An 18,014-nucleotide genomic window follows, 5' to 3' on the forward strand; every position below is an offset into this window, starting at 1 on the left:
CCTCCCCCCTACCACTCTTTCTCTCTGTTTCTCCTCCCCCCTACCACTCTTTCTCTCTGTTTCTCCTCCCCCCTACCACTCTTTCTCTCTGTTTCTCCTCCCCCCTACCACTCTTTCTCTCTGTTTCTCCTCCCCCCTACCACTCTTTCTCTCTGTTTCTCCTCCCCCCTACCACTCTTTCTCTCTGTTTCTCCTCCCCCCTACCACTCTTTCTCTCTGTTTCTCCTCCCCCCTACCACTCTTTCTCTCTGTTTCTCCTCCCCCCTACCACTCTTTCTCTCTGTTTCTCCTCCCCCCTACCACTCTTTCTCTCTGTTTCTCCTCCCCCCTACCACTCTTTCTCTCTGTTTCTCCTCCCCCCTACCACTCTTTCTCTCTGTTTCTCCTCCCCCCTACCACTCTTTCTCTCTGTTTCTCCTCCCCCCTACCACTCTTTCTCTCTGTTTCTCCTCCCCCCTACCACTCTTTCTCTCTGTTTCTCCTCCCCCCTACCACTCTTTCTCTCTGTTTCTCCTCCCCCCTACCACTCTTTCTCTCTGTTTCTCCTCCCCCCTACCACTCTTTCTCTCTGTTTCTCCTCCCCCCTACCACTCTTTCTCTCTGTTTCTCCTCCCCCCTACCACTCTTTCTCTCTGTTTCTCCTCCCCCCTACCACTCTTTCTCTCTGTTTCTCCTCCCCCCTACCACTCTTTCTCTCTGTTTCTCCTCCCCCCTACCACTCTTTCTCTCTGTTTCTCCTCCCCCCTACCACTCTTTCTCTCTGTTTCTCCTCCCCCCTACCACTCTTTCTCTCTGTTTCTCCTCCCCCCTACCACTCTTTCTCTCTGTTTCTCCTCCCCCCTACCACTCTTTCTCTCTGTTTCTCCTCCCCCCTACCACTCTTTCTCTCTGTTTCTCCTCCCCCCTACCACTCTTTCTCTCTGTTTCTCCTCCCCCCTACCACTCTTTCTCTCTGTTTCTCCTCCCCCCTACCACTCTTTCTCTCTGTTTCTCCTCCCCCTACCACTCTTTCTCTCTGTTTCTCCTCCCCCTACCACTCTTTCTCTCTGTTTCTCCTCCCCCCTACCACTCTTTCTCTCTGTTTCTCCTCCCCCCTACCACTCTTTCTCTCTGTTTCTCCTCCCCCCTACCACTCTTTCTCTCTGTTTCTCCTCCCCCCTACCACTCTTTCTCTCTGTTTCTCCTCCCCCCTACCACTCTTTCTCTCTGTTTCTCCTCCCCCCTACCACTCTTTCTCTCTGTTTCTCCTCCCCCCTACCACTCTTTCTCTCTGTTTCTCCTCCCCCCTACCACTCTTTCTCTCTGTTTCTCCTCCCCCCTACCACTCTTTCTCTCTGTTTCTCCTCCCCCCTACCACTCTTTCTCTCTGTTTCTCCTCCCCCCTACCACTCTTTCTCTCTGTTTCTCCTCCCCCCTACCACTCTTTCTCTCTGTTTCTCCTCCCCCCTACCACTCTTTCTCTCTGTTTCTCCTCCCCCCTACCACTCTTTCTCTCTGTTTCTCCTCCCCCCTACCACTCTTTCTCTCTGTTTCTCCTCCCCCCTACCACTCTTTCTCTCTGTTTCTCCTCCCCCCTACCACTCTTTCTCTCTGTTTCTCCTCCCCCCTACCACTCTTTCTCTCTGTTTCTCCTCCCCCCTACCACTCTTTCTCTCTGTTTCTCCTCCCCCCTACCACTCTTTCTCTCTGTTTCTCCTCCCCCCTACCACTCTTTCTCTCTGTTTCTCCTCCCCCCTACCACTCTTTCTCTCTGTTTCTCCTCCCCCTACCACTCTTTCTCTCTGTTTCTCCTCCCCCCTACCACTCTTTCTCTCTGTTTCTCCTCCCCCCTACCACTCTTTCTCTCTGTTTCTCCTCCCCCCTACCACTCTTTCTCTCTGTTTCTCCTCCCCCCTACCACTCTTTCTCTCTGTTTCTCCTCCCCCCTACCACTCTTTCTCTCTGTTTCTCCTCCCCCTACCACTCTTTCTCTCTGTTTCTCCTCCCCCTACCACTCTTTCTCTCTGTTTCTCCTCCCCCCTACCACTCTTTCTCTCTGTTTCTCCTCCCCCCTACCACTCTTTCTCTCTGTTTCTCCTCCCCCCTACCACTCTTTCTCTCTGTTTCTCCTCCCCCCTACCACTCTTTCTCTCTGTTTCTCCTCCCCCCTACCACTCTTTCTCTCTGTTTCTCCTCCCCCCTACCACTCTTTCTCTCTGTTTCTCCTCCCCCCTACCACTCTTTCTCTCTGTTTCTCCTCCCCCCTACCACTCTTTCTCTCTGTTTCTCCTCCCCCCTACCACTCTTTCTCTCTGTTTCTCCTCCCCCCTACCACTCTTTCTCTCTGTTTCTCCTCCCCCCTACCACTCTTTCTCTCTGTTTCTCCTCCCCCCTACCACTCTTTCTCTCTGTTTCTCCTCCCCCCTACCACTCTTTCTCTCTGTTTCTCCTCCCCCCTACCACTCTTTCTCTCTGTTTCTCCTCCCCCCTACCACTCTTTCTCTCTGTTTCTCCTCCCCCCTACCACTCTTTCTCTCTGTTTCTCCTCCCCCCTACCACTCTTTCTCTCTGTTTCTCCTCCCCCCTACCACTCTTTCTCTCTGTTTCTCCTCCCCCCTACCACTCTTTCTCTCTGTTTCTCCTCCCCCTACCACTCTTTCTCTCTGTTTCTCCTCCCCCCTACCACTCTTTCTCTCTGTTTCTCCTCCCCCCTACCACTCTTTCTCTCTGTTTCTCCTCCCCCCTACCACTCTTTCTCTCTGTTTCTCCTCCCCCCTACCACTCTTTCTCTCTGTTTCTCCTCCCCCCTACCACTCTTTCTCTCTGTTTCTCCTCCCCCCTACCACTCTTTCTCTCTGTTTCTCCTCCCCCCTACCACTCTTTCTCTCTGTTTCTCCTCCCCCCTACCACTCTTTCTCTCTGTTTCTCCTCCCCCCTACCACTCTTTCTCTCTGTTTCTCCTCCCCCCTACCACTCTTTCTCTCTGTTTCTCCTCCCCCCTACCACTCTTTCTCTCTGTTTCTCCTCCCCCCTACCACTCTTTCTCTCTGTTTCTCCTCCCCCCTACCACTCTTTCTCTCTGTTTCTCCTCCCCCCTACCACTCTTTCTCTCTGTTTCTCCTCCCCCCTACCACTCTTTCTCTCTGTTTCTCCTCCCCCCTACCACTCTTTCTCTCTGTTTCTCCTCCCCCCTACCACTCTTTCTCTCTGTTTCTCCTCCCCCCTACCACTCTTTCTCTCTGTTTCTCCTCCCCCCTACCACTCTTTCTCTCTGTTTCTCCTCCCCCCTACCACTCTTTCTCTCTGTTTCTCCTCCCCCCTACCACTCTTTCTCTCTGTTTCTCCTCCCCCCTACCACTCTTTCTCTCTGTTTCTCCTCCCCCTACCACTCTTTCTCTCTGTTTCTCCTCCCCCCTACCACTCTTTCTCTCTGTTTCTCCTCCCCCCTACCACTCTTTCTCTCTGTTTCTCCTCCCCCCTACCACTCTTTCTCTCTGTTTCTCCTCCCCCCTACCACTCTTTCTCTCTGTTTCTCCTCCCCCCTACCACTCTTTCTCTCTGTTTCTCCTCCCCCCTACCACTCTTTCTCTCTGTTTCTCCTCCCCCCTACCACTCTTTCTCTCTGTTTCTCCTCCCCCCTACCACTCTTTCTCTCTGTTTCTCCTCCCCCCTACCACTCTTTCTCTCTGTTTCTCCTCCCCCCTACCACTCTTTCTCTCTGTTTCTCCTCCCCCCACCACTCTTTCTCTCTGTTTCTCATCCCCCCTACCACTCTTTCTCTCTGTTTCTCCTCCCCCCTACCACTCTTTCTCTCTGTTTCTCCTCCCCCCTACCACTCTTTCTCTCTGTTTCTCCTCCCCCCTACCACTCTTTCTCTCTGTTTCTCCTCCCCCCTACCACTCTTTCTCTCTGTTTCTCCTCCCCCTACCACTCTTTCTCTCTGTTTCTCCTCCCCCCTACCACTCTTTCTCTCTGTTTCTCCTCCCCCTACCACTCTTTCTCTCTGTTTCTCCTCCCCCCTACCACTCTTTCTCTCTGTTTCTCCTCCCCCCTACCACTCTTTCTCTCTGTTTCTCCTCCCCCCTACCACTCTTTCTCTCTGTTTCTCCTCCCCCCTACCACTCTTTCTCCCTGTTTCTCCTCCCCCCTACCACTCTTTCTCCCTGTTTCTCCTCCCCCCTACCACTCTTTCTCTCTGTTTCTCCTCCCCCCTACCACTCTTTCTCTCTGTTTCTCCTCCCCCCTACCACTCTTTCTCTCTGTTTCTCCTCCCCCCTACCACTCTTTCTCTCTGTTTCTCCTCCCCCCTACCACTCTTTCTCCCTGTTTCTCCTCCCCCCACCACTCTTTCTCTCTGTTTCTCCTCCCCCTACCACTCTTTCTCTCTGTTTCTCCTCCCCCCTACCACTCTTTCTCTCTGTTTCTCCTCCCCCTACCACTCTTTCTCTCTGTTTCTCCTCCCCCTACCACTCTTTCTCTCTGTTCTCCCTGTTTCTCCTCCCCCTACCACTCTTTCTCTCTGTTTCTCCTCCCCCCTACCACTCTTTCTCTCTGTTTCTCCTCCCCCCTCCTCTGCCTCTTTCTCTCTGTTTCTCCTCCCCCCTACCACTCTTTCTCCCTGTTTCTCCTCCCCCCTACCACTCTTTCTCCCTGTTTCTCCTCCCCCTACCACTCTTTCTCTCTGTTTCTCCTCCCCCTACCACTCTTTCTCTCTGTTTCTCCTCCCCCCTACCACTCTTTCTCTCTGTTTCTCCTCCCCCTACCACTCTTTCTCTCTGTTTCTCCTCCCCCTACCACTCTTTCTCTCTGTTTCTCCTCCCCCCTACCACTCTTTCTCTCTGTTTCTCCTCCCCCTACCACTCTTTCTCTCTGTTTCTCCTCCCCCCTACCACTCTTTCTCTCTGTTTCTCCTCCCCCTACCACTCTTTCTCTCTGTTTCTCCTCCCCCCTACCACTCTTTCTCTCTGTTTCTCCTCCCCCCTACCACTCTTTCTCTCTGTTTCTCCTCCCCCCTACCACTCTTTCTCTCTGTTTCTCCTCCCCCTACCACTCTTTCTCTCTGTTTCTCCTCCCCCCTACCACTCTTTCTCTCTGTTTCTCCTCCCCCTACCACTCTTTCTCTCTGTTTCTCCTCCCCCCTACCACTCTTTCTCTCTGTTTCTCCTCCCCCCTACCACTCTTTCTCTCTGTTTCTCCTCCCCCCTACCACTCTTTCTCTCTGTTTCTCCTCCCCCCTACCACTCTTTCTCTCTGTTTCTCCTCCCCCCTACCACTCTTTCTCTCTGTTTCTCCTCCCCCCTACCACTCTTTCTCTCTGTTTCTCCTCCCCCCTACCACTCTTTCTCTCTGTTTCTCCTCCCCCCTACCACTCTTTCTCTCTGTTTCTCCTCCCCCTACCACTCTTTCTCTCTGTTTCTCCTCCCCCCTACCACTCTTTCTCCCTGTTTCTCCTCCCCCCTACCACTCTTTCTCTCTGTTTCTCCTCCCCCCTACCACTCTTTCTCTCTGTTTCTCCTCCCCCCTACCACTCTTTCTCTCTGTTTCTCCTCCCCCCTACCACTCTTTCTCTCTGTTTCTCCTCCCCCTACCACTCTTTCTCTCTGTTTCTCCTCCCCCCTACCACTCTTTCTCTCTGTTTCTCCTCCCCCCTACCACTCTTTCTCTCTGTTTCTCCTCCCCCCTACCACTCTTTCTCTCTGTTTCTCCTCCCCCCTACCACTCTTTCTCTCTGTTTCTCCTCCCCCCTACCACTCTTTCTCTCTGTTTCTCCTCCCCCCTACCACTCTTTCTCTCTGTTTCTCCTCCCCCCTACCACTCTTTCTCTCTGTTTCTCATCCCCCCTACCACTCTTTCTCTCTGTTTCTCCTCCCCCCTACCACTCTTTCTCTCTGTTTCTCCTCCCCCTACCACTCTTTCTCTCTGTTTCTCCTCCCCCCTCCTCTGCCTCTTTCTCTCTGTTTCTCCTCCCCCCTACCACTCTTTCTCTCTGTTTCTCCTCCCCCCTACCACTCTTTCTCTCTGTTTCTCCTCCCCCCCACCACTCTTTCTCTCTGTTTCTCCTCCCCCCTACCACTCTTTCTCTCTGTTTCTCCTCCCCCCTACCACTCTTTCTCTCTGTTTCTCCTCCCCCCTACCACTCTTTCTCTCTGTTTCTCCTCCCCCCTACCATTCTTTCTCCCTGTTTCTCCTCCCCCCACCACTCTTTCTCCCTGTTTCTCCTCCCCCCTACCACTCTTTCTCTCTGTTTCTCCTCCCCCCTACCACTCTTTCTCTCTGTTTCTCCTCCCCCCTACCACTCTTTCTCTCTGTTTCTCCTCCCCCCTACCACTCTTTCTCTCTGTTTCTCCTCCCCCCTACCACTCTTTCTCTCTGTTTCTCCTCCCCCCCTACCACTCTTTCTCTCTGTTTCTCCTCCCCCTACCACTCTTTCTCTCTGTTTCTCCTCCCCCTACCACTCTTTCTCTCTGTTTCTCCTCCCCCTACCACTCTTTCTCTCTGTTTCTCCTCCCCCCACCACTCTTTCTCCCTGTTTCTCCTCCCCCCTACCACTCTTTCTCTCTGTTTCTCCTCCCCCCTACCACTCTTTCTCTCTGTTTCTCCTCCCCCCTCCTCTGACTCTTTCTCTCTGTTTCTCCTCCCCCCTACCACTCTTTCTCTCTGTTTCTCCTCCCCCCTACCACTCTTTCTCTCTGTTTCTCCTCCCCCCTACCACTCTTTCTCTCTGTTTCTCCTCCCCCCTACCACTCTTTCTCTCTGTTTCTCCTCCCCCCTACCACTCTTTCTCTCTGTTTCTCCTCCCCCCTACCACTCTTTCTCTCTGTTTCTCCTCCCCCCACCACTCTTTCTCTCTGTTTCTCATCCCCCTACCACTCTTTCTCCCTGTTTCTCCTCCCCCTACCACTCTTTCTCTCTGTTTCTCCTCCCCCCTACCACTCTTTCTCTCTGTTTCTCCTCCCCCTACCACTCTTTCTCTCTGTTTCTCCTCCCCCCTACCACTCTTTCTCTCTGTTTCTCCTCCCCCCTACCACTCTTTCTCTCTGTTTCTCCTCCCCCCTACCACTCTTTCTCTCTGTTTCTCCTCCCCCCTACCACTCTTTCTCTCTGTTTCTCCTCCCCCCTACCACTCTTTCTCTCTGTTTCTCCTCCCCCCTACCACTCTTTCTCTCTGTTTCTCCTCCCCCCTACCACTCTTTCTCTCTGTTTCTCCTCCCCCCTACCACTCTTTCTCTCTGTTTCTCCTCCCCCCTACCACTCTTTCTCTCTGTTTCTCCTCCCCCCTACCACTCTTTCTCCCTGTTTCTCCTCCCCCCTACCACTCTTTCTCTCTGTTTCTCCTCCCCCTACCACTCTTTCTCTCTGTTTCTCCTCCCCCCTACCACTCTTTCTCTCTGTTTCTCCTCCCCCTACCACTCTTTCTCTCTGTTTCTCCTCCCCCTACCACTCTTTCTCTCTGTTCTCCCTGTTTCTCCTCCCCCTACCACTCTTTCTCTCTGTTTCTCCTCCCCCCTACCACTCTTTCTCTCTGTTTCTCCTCCCCCCTCCTCTGCCTCTTTCTCCCTGTTTCTCCTCCCCCCTACCACTCTTTCTCCCTGTTTCTCATCCCCCTACCACTCTTTCTCTCTGTTTCTCCTCCCCCTACCACTCTTTCTCTCTGTTTCTCCTCCCCCCTACCACTCTTTCTCTCTGTTTCTCCTCCCCCTACCACTCTTTCTCTCTGTTTCTCCTCCCCCTACCACTCTTTCTCTCTGTTTCTCCTCCCCCCTACCACTCTTTCTCTCTGTTTCTCCTCCCCCTACCACTCTTTCTCTCTGTTTCTCCTCCCCCTACCACTCTTTCTCTCTGTTTCTCCTCCCCCTACCACTCTTTCTCTCTGTTTCTCCTCCCCCCTACCACTCTTTCTCTCTGTTTCTCATCCCCCCTACCACTCTTTCTCTCTGTTTCTCCTCCCTCCTACCACTCTTTCTCTCTGTTTCTCCTCCCCCTACCACTCTTTCTCTCTGTTTCTCCTCCCCCCTACCACTCTTTCTCTCTGTTTCTCCTCCCCCTACCACTCTTTCTCTCTGTTTCTCCTCCCCTCTACCACTCTTTCTCTCTGTTTCTCCTCTCCCCTACCACTCTTTCTCTCTGTTTCTCCTCCCCCCTACCACTCTTTCTCTCTGTTTCTCCTCCCCCCTACCACTCTTTCTCTCTGTTTCTCCTCCCCCCTACCACTCTTTCTCTCTGTTTCTCCTCCCCCCTACCACTCTTTCTCCCTGTTTCTCCTCCCCCCTACCACTCTTTCTCCCTGTTTCTCCTCCCCCCTACCACTCTTTCTCTCTGTTTCTCCTCCCCCTACCACTCTTTCTCTCTGTTTCTCCTCCCCCCTACCACTCTTTCTCCCTGTTTCTCCTCCCCCCTACCACTCTTTCTCTCTGTTTCTCCTCCCCCCTACCACTCTTTCTCTCTGTTTCTCCTCCCCCCTACCACTCTTTCTCTCTGTTTCTCCTCCCCCCTACCACTCTTTCTCTCTGTTTCTCCTCCCCCTACCACTCTTTCTCTCTGTTTCTCCTCCCCCCTACCACTCTTTCTCCCTGTTTCTCCTCCCCCCTACCACTCTTTCTCTCTGTTTCTCCTCCCCCCTACCACTCTTTCTCTCTGTTTCTCCTCCCCCCTACCACTCTTTCTCTCTGTTTCTCCTCCCCCCTACCACTCTTTCTCCCTGTTTCTCCTCCCCCCTACCACTCTTTCTCTCTGTTTCTCCTCCCCCCTACCACTCTTTCTCTCTGTTTCTCCTCCCCCCTACCACTCTTTCTCTCTGTTTCTCCTCCCCCTACCACTCTTTCTCTCTGTTTTTCTCCCCCCTATCCGTCTTTCTCTCTGTTTCTCCTCCCCCCACCACTCTTTCTCTCTGTTTCTCCTCCCCCCTACCACTCTTTCTCTCTGTTTCTCCTCCCCCCTACCACTCTTTCTCTCTGTTTCTCCTCCCCCTACCACTCTTTCTCTCTGTTTCTCCTCCCCCTACCACTCTTTCTCTCTGTTTCTCCTCCCCCCTACCACTCTTTCTCTCTGTTTCTCCTCCCCCCTACCACTCTTTCTCTCTGTTTCTCCTCCCCCTACCACTCTTTCTCTCTGTTTCTCCTCCCCCTACCACTCTTTCTCTCTGTTTCTCCTCCCCCTACCACTCTTTCTCTCTGTTTCTCCTCCCCCCTACCACTCTTTCTCTCTGTTTCTCCTCCCCCCTACCACTCTTTCTCTCTGTTTCTCCTCCCCCCTACCACTCTTTCTCTCTGTTTCTCCTCCCCCCTACCACTCTTTCTCTCTGTTTCTCCTCCCCCTACCACTCTTTCTCTCTGTTTCTCCTCCCCCCTACCACTCTTTCTCTCTGTTTCTCCTCCCCCCTCCTCTGCCTATTTCTCTCTGTTTCTCCTACCCCCTACCACTCTTTCTCCCTGTTTCTCCTCCCCCCTACCACTCTTTCTCCCTGTTTCTCATCCCCCTACCACTCTTTCTCTCTGTTTCTCCTCCCTCTACCACTCTTTCTCTCTGTTTCTCCTCCCCCCTACCACTCTTTCTCCCTGTTTCTCATCCCCCTACCACTCTTTCTCTCTGTTTCTCCTTCCCCCCTACCACTCTTTCTCTCTGTTTCTCCTCCCCCCTACCACTCTTTCTCTCTGTTTCTCCTCCCCCCTACCACTCTTTCTCTCTGTTTCTCCTCCCCCCTACCACTCTTTCTCTCTGTTTCTCCTCCCCCTACCACTCTTTCTCTCTGTTTCTCCTCCCCCTACCACTCTTTCTCTCTGTTTCTCCTCCCCCCTACCACTCTTTCTCTCTGTTTCTCCTCCCCTACCACTCTTTCTCTCTGTTTCTCCTCCCCCCACCACTCTTTCTCTCTGTTTCTCCTCCCCCCTACCACTCTTTCTCTCTGTTTCTCCTCCCCCTACCACTCTTTCTCTCTGTTTCTCCTCCCCCCTACCACTCTTTCTCTCTGTTTCTCCTCCCCCCTACCACTCTTTCTCTCTGTTTCTCCTCCCCCCTACCACTCTTTCTCTCTGTTTCTCCTCCCCCTACCACTCTTTCTCTCTGTTTCTCCTCCCCCCTACCACTCTTTCTCTCTGTTTCTCCTCCCCCCCTCCATCTTTTTCTTTCTCGCCGCCTCTTTGGGTTTCCCAGTTGTCTGGTTTGTAGCAGAAGAGAGGAAGGCTTGAGGCCAGGGTGTCTGTCTATATCGGTGTGTGGGGCGAGCTCACAAATCACACCCGTCACTGCCTCTCAGGTGGAGAGTCAAGTCAGGAGGGGGGCCCCACAGATACGGCCCCCCACGGGGAGAAGAGGAGAGGACAACGGGGTTAAGGCAGCTCCTCTCCATTGGTGCTTTCCCTTTGATAATAACCCTGGGTTCTCCTAATTACAGGCTGGGCAAATTCAATACAGAAACACAATAGCAAGCACAACAGGAACACCGATAAACTGTGGTCACACTGTGTGTATGTCTCTGAGATGGAAGCCTGGTGTGTGTGTGTGTGTGTGTGTGTGTGTGTGTGTGTGTGTGTATCCATGTGCGTGCTTGCATAAAAAGTACAAGAGAGCTTGCATTGTTTTCTCTCACCCTCTCTCTCACCCCTCTCTCTCTCCCTCCCTCCCTCCCTCTCTCCCTGTCTTTCCCTCTATCCCATCTAATTGATATTCACACCGGGCTGTCTATTTGTGTTCCTGTGTTTGTGGCTTTCCCCAATGCTGGGGGGTTACAGACAGTGCAGTACAGTGTGGCCACTGGGGGCCCTGCCCATTGAGCATGGTTGAGGGGAGGGACAGTGTTGGTGTTGGGAGGAAAGAGGAGGTCCTGTCTGGAGGGAGTCCAGGCTGTCAGTCAGTCACCTCGATCAGCTTCCTGTCCTGGCTCCTCCTGTCTGTTCCTGTCTGTTCATGTTCCTGTGGCCGTCAGCTCACCCTCACTCTGCCTCACTACTTACCTGCCTACCTACCTGTTCTTCTCTCTACCTGGTGCAGCTGTCTCTTGTGCTTGATCTAACCATGTGCCGCCGCCTACACTCGCCTCACATGGTTCCGTCAAGCACCAGGGACCGCTGGACACACCCGCCCGGCCCGCCCACACCATATGCCTGCAGCATGGCATTCTGGGACAGATCCACGGCCCCAGCCCTTCTTTCCGGTGATGGTGAGAGGAGGAAAAGAGAAAAGATGAGGCTTCCCTCCGTTCCCTCCCTCCTTCACAGACGGAGACTACAAAGTGGTACACTACAATCCTCGCTTCTTCCTCCGTGTTGTTGAAGAGTCCTCTTCCTCCCCCTCCTCTTCCTCCTCCTCCTCCTCCTTCTGCTTTCTGTCACCCTGCTGTCCTGCTCCTGCATGGCACTTGTCTGCATCCAAAATGGCACCCTAGTCCATATGTAGTGCACTACTTTTGACCAGGGTCCATAGGGTCCATAGGGCTCTGGCCAACAGTAATGCATTATATAGGGAATAGGATGCCCTTTGGAAGGCAGCCAGTGTGAGCCAGTGTTTGGGCCAGGCCCAGTGTTTGAGCCAGGCCCAGTGTTTGAGCCAGGCCCAGTGTTTGAGCCAAGCCTAGTGTTTGAGCCAGGCCCAGTGTTTTCACAGCAGAGAGAGAGGAAAGAGACCCCAGCTGAGCCTCTCATCCGGCGTGCCCTGTCTGGTTCTGGGCTGTGGTTCTTGGAGCTTGCATTGTCAGAGGCTCTCTTGGATCACTGTTGGAGATAGAGATGGGATGAGTAACATAAACAGCGGTGCCAAGGAAAGGCTTGTGTGATGGGAACCAGACTTACAACCATCTAACACCCGGCGTTACGGAAAAACAACCCTGTATTACTCTGTCAAAACATCTCCAAGCAACTAACCTCCTGGAATTAACCTTTTTGTCAACTGTTTTCTTCCAAATTATTTTGTAGGTGTGTGTGTGTGTGTGTGCTATTTTTAAAATGTTTCATAGGTGTGTGAGGGGGTGTCCTTTGTTCATGTGTGTGTGTTCTGTATAGTGTATGTTTGAGAGGCATTGCGTTCCAGTAATAGGCATATGCATAATTCAATGCCTATAGTAAGCAAGCTTGGTCCCAGATCCCTGGGACAATGAAAGACAGCACAGGGACCGGGCTAAGCAAATCAGCATTTGAGGTTTTCCCTCAATGTCACAGTTCCGTGATGGTCTGTCCTGTCCACCCTCTGTCCCTCTCCTGTCCCTCTCCTGTCCACCCTCTGTCCCTCTCCTGTCCCTCTCCTGTCCACCCTCTGTCCCTCTCCTGTCCCTCTCCTGTCCATCCTCTGTCCCACACCTGTCCCTCTCCTGTCTCCCCTCCTGTCCACTCTCCTGTCTCTCTCCTGTCTCCGCTCCTGTCCACTCTCCTGTCCACTTTCCTGTCCCTCTCCTGTCCCTCTCCTGTCTCTCTCCTTTCCCCCTCCTGTCCACTCTCCTGTCCACTCTCCTGTCCCTCTCCTGTCCCTCTCCTGTCCCCCTCCTGTCCCTCTCCTGTCCATCCTCTGTCCCACACCTGTCCCTCTCCTGTCTCCCCTCCTGTCCACTCTCCTGTCTCTCTCCTGTCTCCCCTCCTGTCCACTCTCCTGTCCACTTTCCTGTCCCTCTCCTGTCCCTCTCCTGTCTCTCTCCTTTCCCCCTCCTGTCCACTCTCCTGTCCCTCTCCTGTCCCTCTCCTGTCCCCCTCCTGTCCACTCTCCTGTCCACTCTCCTGTCCCTCTCCTGTCCCTCTCCTGTCCCTCTCCTGTCTCCCCTCCTATCCACTCTCCTTTCCCTCTCCTGTCCCTCTCCTGTCTCTCTCCTGTCCCCCTCCTGTCCACTCTCCTGTCCCTCTCCTGTCCCTCTCCTGTCCCTCTCCTGTCTCCCCTCCTGTCCACTCTCCTGTCTCTCTCCTGTCTCCCATCCTGTCCACTCTCCTGTCCACTTTCCTGTCCCTCTCCTGTCCCTCTCCTGTCTCTCTCCTGTCCCCCTCCTGTCCACTCTCCTTTCCCTCTCCTGTCCCTCTCCTGTCTCTCTCCTGTCCCCCTCCTGTCCACTCTCCTGTCCCTCTCCTGTCCCTCTCCTGTCCCTCTCCTGTCTCCCCTCCTGTCCACTCTCCTGTCTCTCCTGTCCCTCTCCTGTCTCCCCTCCTGTCCACTCTCCTGTCTCTCCTGTCCCTCTCCTGTCTCCCCTCCTGTCCACTCTCCTGTCTCTCCTGTCGCTCTCCTGTCTCCCCTCCTGTCCCTCTCCTGTCCCTCTCCTGTCCACTCTCCTGTCGCTCTCCTGTCTCCCCTCCTGTCCCTCTCCTGTCCCCCTCCTGTCCACTCTCCTTTCCCTCTCCTGTCCCTCTCCTGTCTCTCTCCTGTCCCCCTCCTGTCCACTCTCCTGTCCATCTCCTGTCCCTCTCCTGTCCCTCTCCCGTCTCCCCTCCTGTCCACTCTCCTGTCTCTCCTGTCCCTCTCCTGTCTCCCCTCCTGTCCACTCTCTTGTCTCTCTCCTGTCTCCCCTCCTGTCCACTCTCCTGTCCACTTTCCTGTCCCTCTCCTGTCCCTCTCCTGTCTCTCTCCTGTCCCCCTCCTGTCCACTCTCCTTTCCCTCTCCTGTCCCTCTCCTGTCTCTCTCCTGTCCCCCTCCTGTCCACTCTCCTGTCCCTCTCCTGTCCCTCTCCTGTCCCTCTCCTGTCTCCCCTCCTGTCCACTCTCCTGTCGCTCTCCTGTCTCCCCTCCTGTCCCTCTCCTGTCTCTCTCCTGTCCCTCTCCGGTCTCCCTCTCCTGTCCCTCTCCTGTCTCCCCTCCTGTCCACTCTCCTGTCGCTCTCCTGTCCCTCTCCTGTCTCCCCTCCTGTCCACTCTCCTGTCTCTCCTGCCCCTCTCTTGTCTCCCATCCTGTCCACTCTCCTGTTTCTCCTGTCCCTCTCCGGTCTCCCTCTCCTGTCCCTCTCCTGTCTCCCCTCCTGTCCACTCTCCTGTCTCTCCTGCCCCTCTCTTGTCTCCCATCCTGTCCACTCTCCTGTTTCTCCTGCCCCTCTCCTGTCTCCCCTCCTGTCCACTCTCCTGTCCACTCTCCTGTCGCTCTCCTGTCCCTCTCCGTTCTCCCATCCTGTCCACTCTCCTGTCTCTCCTGCCCCTCTCCTGTCTCCCATCCTGTCCATTCTCCTGTTTCTCCTGTCCCTCTCCTGTCCCTCTCCTGTCTCCCTTCCTGTCCACTCTCCTGTCTCTCTCCTGTTCCTCTCCTGTATCCCCTCCTGTCTCCCCTCCTGTCCACCCTCCTGTCCCTCTCCTGTCTCTCTCCTGTCCCTCCCCTGTCCACTCTCCTGTCCACTCTCCTGTCCCTGTCCTGTCCACTCTCCTGTCCCTCTCCTGTCTCTCTCCTGTCTCTCTCCTGTCCCTCTCCTGTCTCCCCTCCTGTCTCCCCTCCTGTCCACTCTCCTTTCCACTCTCCTGTCCCTCTCCTTTTCCTCCCCTGTCTCCCCTTCTGTCCACTCTCCTGTCCACTCTCCTGTCCCTCTCCTGTCTCTCTCCTGAACTGTCCCTCTCCTGTCCACACTCCTGTCCCTCTCCTGTCCCTATCCTTTCCACTCTCCTGTCCCTTTGCTGTCCACTCTCCTGTCCCTCTCCTGTCCACTCTCCTGTCCCTCTCCTGTCCCTCTCCTGTCCACTCTCCTGTCCACTCTCCTGTCCATCTCCTGTCCCTCTCCTGTCCACTCTCCTGTCCCTCTCCTGTCTCTCTCCTGAACTGTCCCTCTCCTGTCCACTCTCCTGTCCCTCTCCTGTCCCTATCCTGTCCCTCTCCTGTCTCTCTCCTGTCCCTCTCCTGTCTCTCCTCATGTCCATTCTCCTGTCCCTCTCCTGTCCCTCTCCTGTCTCTCTCCTGAACTGTCCCTCTCCTGTCCACTCTCCTGTCCCTCTCCTGTCCCTCTCATATCCCCCCTCCTGTCCACTCTCCTGTCCACTCTCCTCTCCTCTCCACTCTCCTGTCCCTCTCCTGTCCCTCTCATATCCCCCCTCCTGTCCACTTTCCTGTCCACCCTCCTGTCCCGCTCCTGTCCACTCTTCTGTCCCTCAACTGTCCCTCTCCTGTCCCCCCTCCTGTTCACCCTCCTGTCCACTCTTCTGTCCCTCTCCTGTCTCTCTCCTGTCCACTCTCCTGTCTCTGTCCTGTCCACTCTCCTGTCCCTCTCCTGTCCCCCCTCCTGTCCACTCTCCTGTCCCCCCTCCTGTCCACTCTTCTGTCCCTCTCCTGTCCCTCTCCTCTCCACTGTCCTGTCCACTCTCCTGTCCACTCTCCTGTCCTACTCCTGTCCACCCTCCTGTCGCTCTCCTGTCCCCCCTCTTGTCCCTACTCCTGTCCCTCCCCTGTCCCTCCCCTGTCCTACTCCTGTCCACCCTCCTGTCGCTCTCCTGTCCCCCCTCTTGTCCCTACTCCTGTCCCACCCCTGTCCCTCCCCTGTCCATTCTCCTGTCCACCCTCCTGTCCCTCTCCTGTCCCTTTCCTGTCCACCCTCCTGTCCCTTTCCTGTCCACTCTCCTGTCCACTCTCCTGTCCACTCTCCTATCCCTCTCCTGTCCCTCTCCTGTTCCCCCTCCTGTCCACTCTCCTGTCCACTCTCCTGTTCCTGTCCCCCCCCCCCTCTGTCTCCTCCCCAGGTACAGAGGACTACCGTAGCAGACTGAGTGGAGAGTGTTTCCAGGACCTGGTGTGTCCAGAGAAGTGTCGCTGTGAGGGCACCGTGGTGGACTGTTCCAACCTCAAACTGACCAAACTGCCCCCACACCTCCCCGAGCACACCACAGACCTGTAGGAGCACACACACACCACACACACGCCACACACACACACACACCACACACACCACACACACGCCACACACACACACACCACACACCACACACACATCACACACACACACACCACACACACCACACACACACACCACACACACTACACACACATCACACACACCACACACACACCAAACACACCACACACACACCACAGACCTGTAGGAGAACACACACACCACACACACCACACACACACCACATACACACACACACACACCACACACCACACACACCACACACACACACACCACACACACACCACACACACCCCCACCACACACACACACACCACATACACACACACCACACACCACACACACACACACACCACACACCACACACACACACACACACACACACACACACACACACACACACACACACACACACACACACCACATACACACACACACCACACACCACACACACACCACACACACCACACACACACACACCACACACCACACACCACACACACACCACACACACACCACACACCACACACACACACACACACACACACACACACACACCACATACACACACACACCACACACACACCACACACACCACACACACACACACCACACACCACACACACACCACACACACACCACACACACACACACCACATACACACACACACACACCACACACACACACACACACACACACACCACACACACACCACACACACCACATACACACCCACACACCACACACACACACACACACACACACACCACACACCACACACACACACACACACCACATACACACACACACCACACACCACACACACACCACACACACACCACACATACACACACCACACACACACACCACACACACCACACACACACCACACACACACCACACACACCACACACACACCAAACACACACCACACACACACACTCCACATACACACACACACACACCACACCACATACACACACACCACACACACACACACCACATGCACACGCACCACACACACACGCACCACATACACACACACACACCACACACCACACACACACCACACATACACCACACACACACACACCACACACACCATACACACAACACACACACCACACACACACCACACACACACCCACACACACACACACCACATACACACACACACACACACACACACACACACCACAGACCTGTAGGAGCACACACTCACCACACACACCACACACACACCACACACCACACACACACCACACACACACCACACACACACCACACACCACACACACACACCACACACACACACACCACACACACACCACACACACACCACACACCACACACACACCACACACCACACACACACCACACACACACCACACACACACCACATACACACACCACACACACACCACACACACCACACCACACACACACACACACACACACACACACACACACACACACACACACACACACACACACACACACACACACACACCACACACACACCACACACACACCACATACCTGTAGGAGCACACACACACCACACACACCACACACACACCACACACACCACAGACCTGTTGGAGCACACACCACACACACACCACACACACACCACATACACACACACACACACCACACAAACACACACACACCACACACACCACACACACACCACACACATATACCACACACACACACACCACATATACACACACACACCACACACACCACACACATACATACCACACACACACACCACACACACCACACACTTACCACACACTTACCACACATCACATACACACACACACACACACACACCACACACACACACCACACACACACACCACACACACACACCACACACACACACACACACACCACATACACACACACACCACACACCACACACACACCACACACACCACACACACACACACCACACACCACACACACACACACACACACACACACACACACACACACACACACACACACACACACACACACACACCACATACACATACACACCCCCACCACACACACACACCACATACACACACACCACACACACACACACACACACACACACCACACACACACCACACACACCACATACACACCCACACACCACACACCACACACACACACACACACCACACACCACACACACACACACACACCACACACCACACACACACCACACACACACCACACACACACCACATA

At 54.4% G+C, this 18,014-nt stretch overlaps 1 protein-coding gene across 1 annotated transcript in view; it reads left to right on the forward strand.

Moving 5' to 3' along the window:
• Positions 1-18,014, forward strand: part of slit3 (slit homolog 3 (Drosophila)) — a 394,481-nt gene that overhangs the window by 288,545 nt on the left and 87,922 nt on the right. Inside the window, 1 exon segment of the mRNA XM_045724040.2 lies at positions 15,591-15,741. Within this exon segment, the coding sequence (XP_045579996.2) occupies positions 15,591-15,741 (151 nt within the window).

Source organism: Salmo salar, chromosome 09 (assembly GCF_965601325.2).
Source record: "Salmo salar chromosome 09, fSalSal1, whole genome shotgun sequence".
In the NCBI taxonomy this organism is placed as follows: domain Eukaryota; kingdom Metazoa; phylum Chordata; class Actinopteri; order Salmoniformes; family Salmonidae; genus Salmo; species Salmo salar.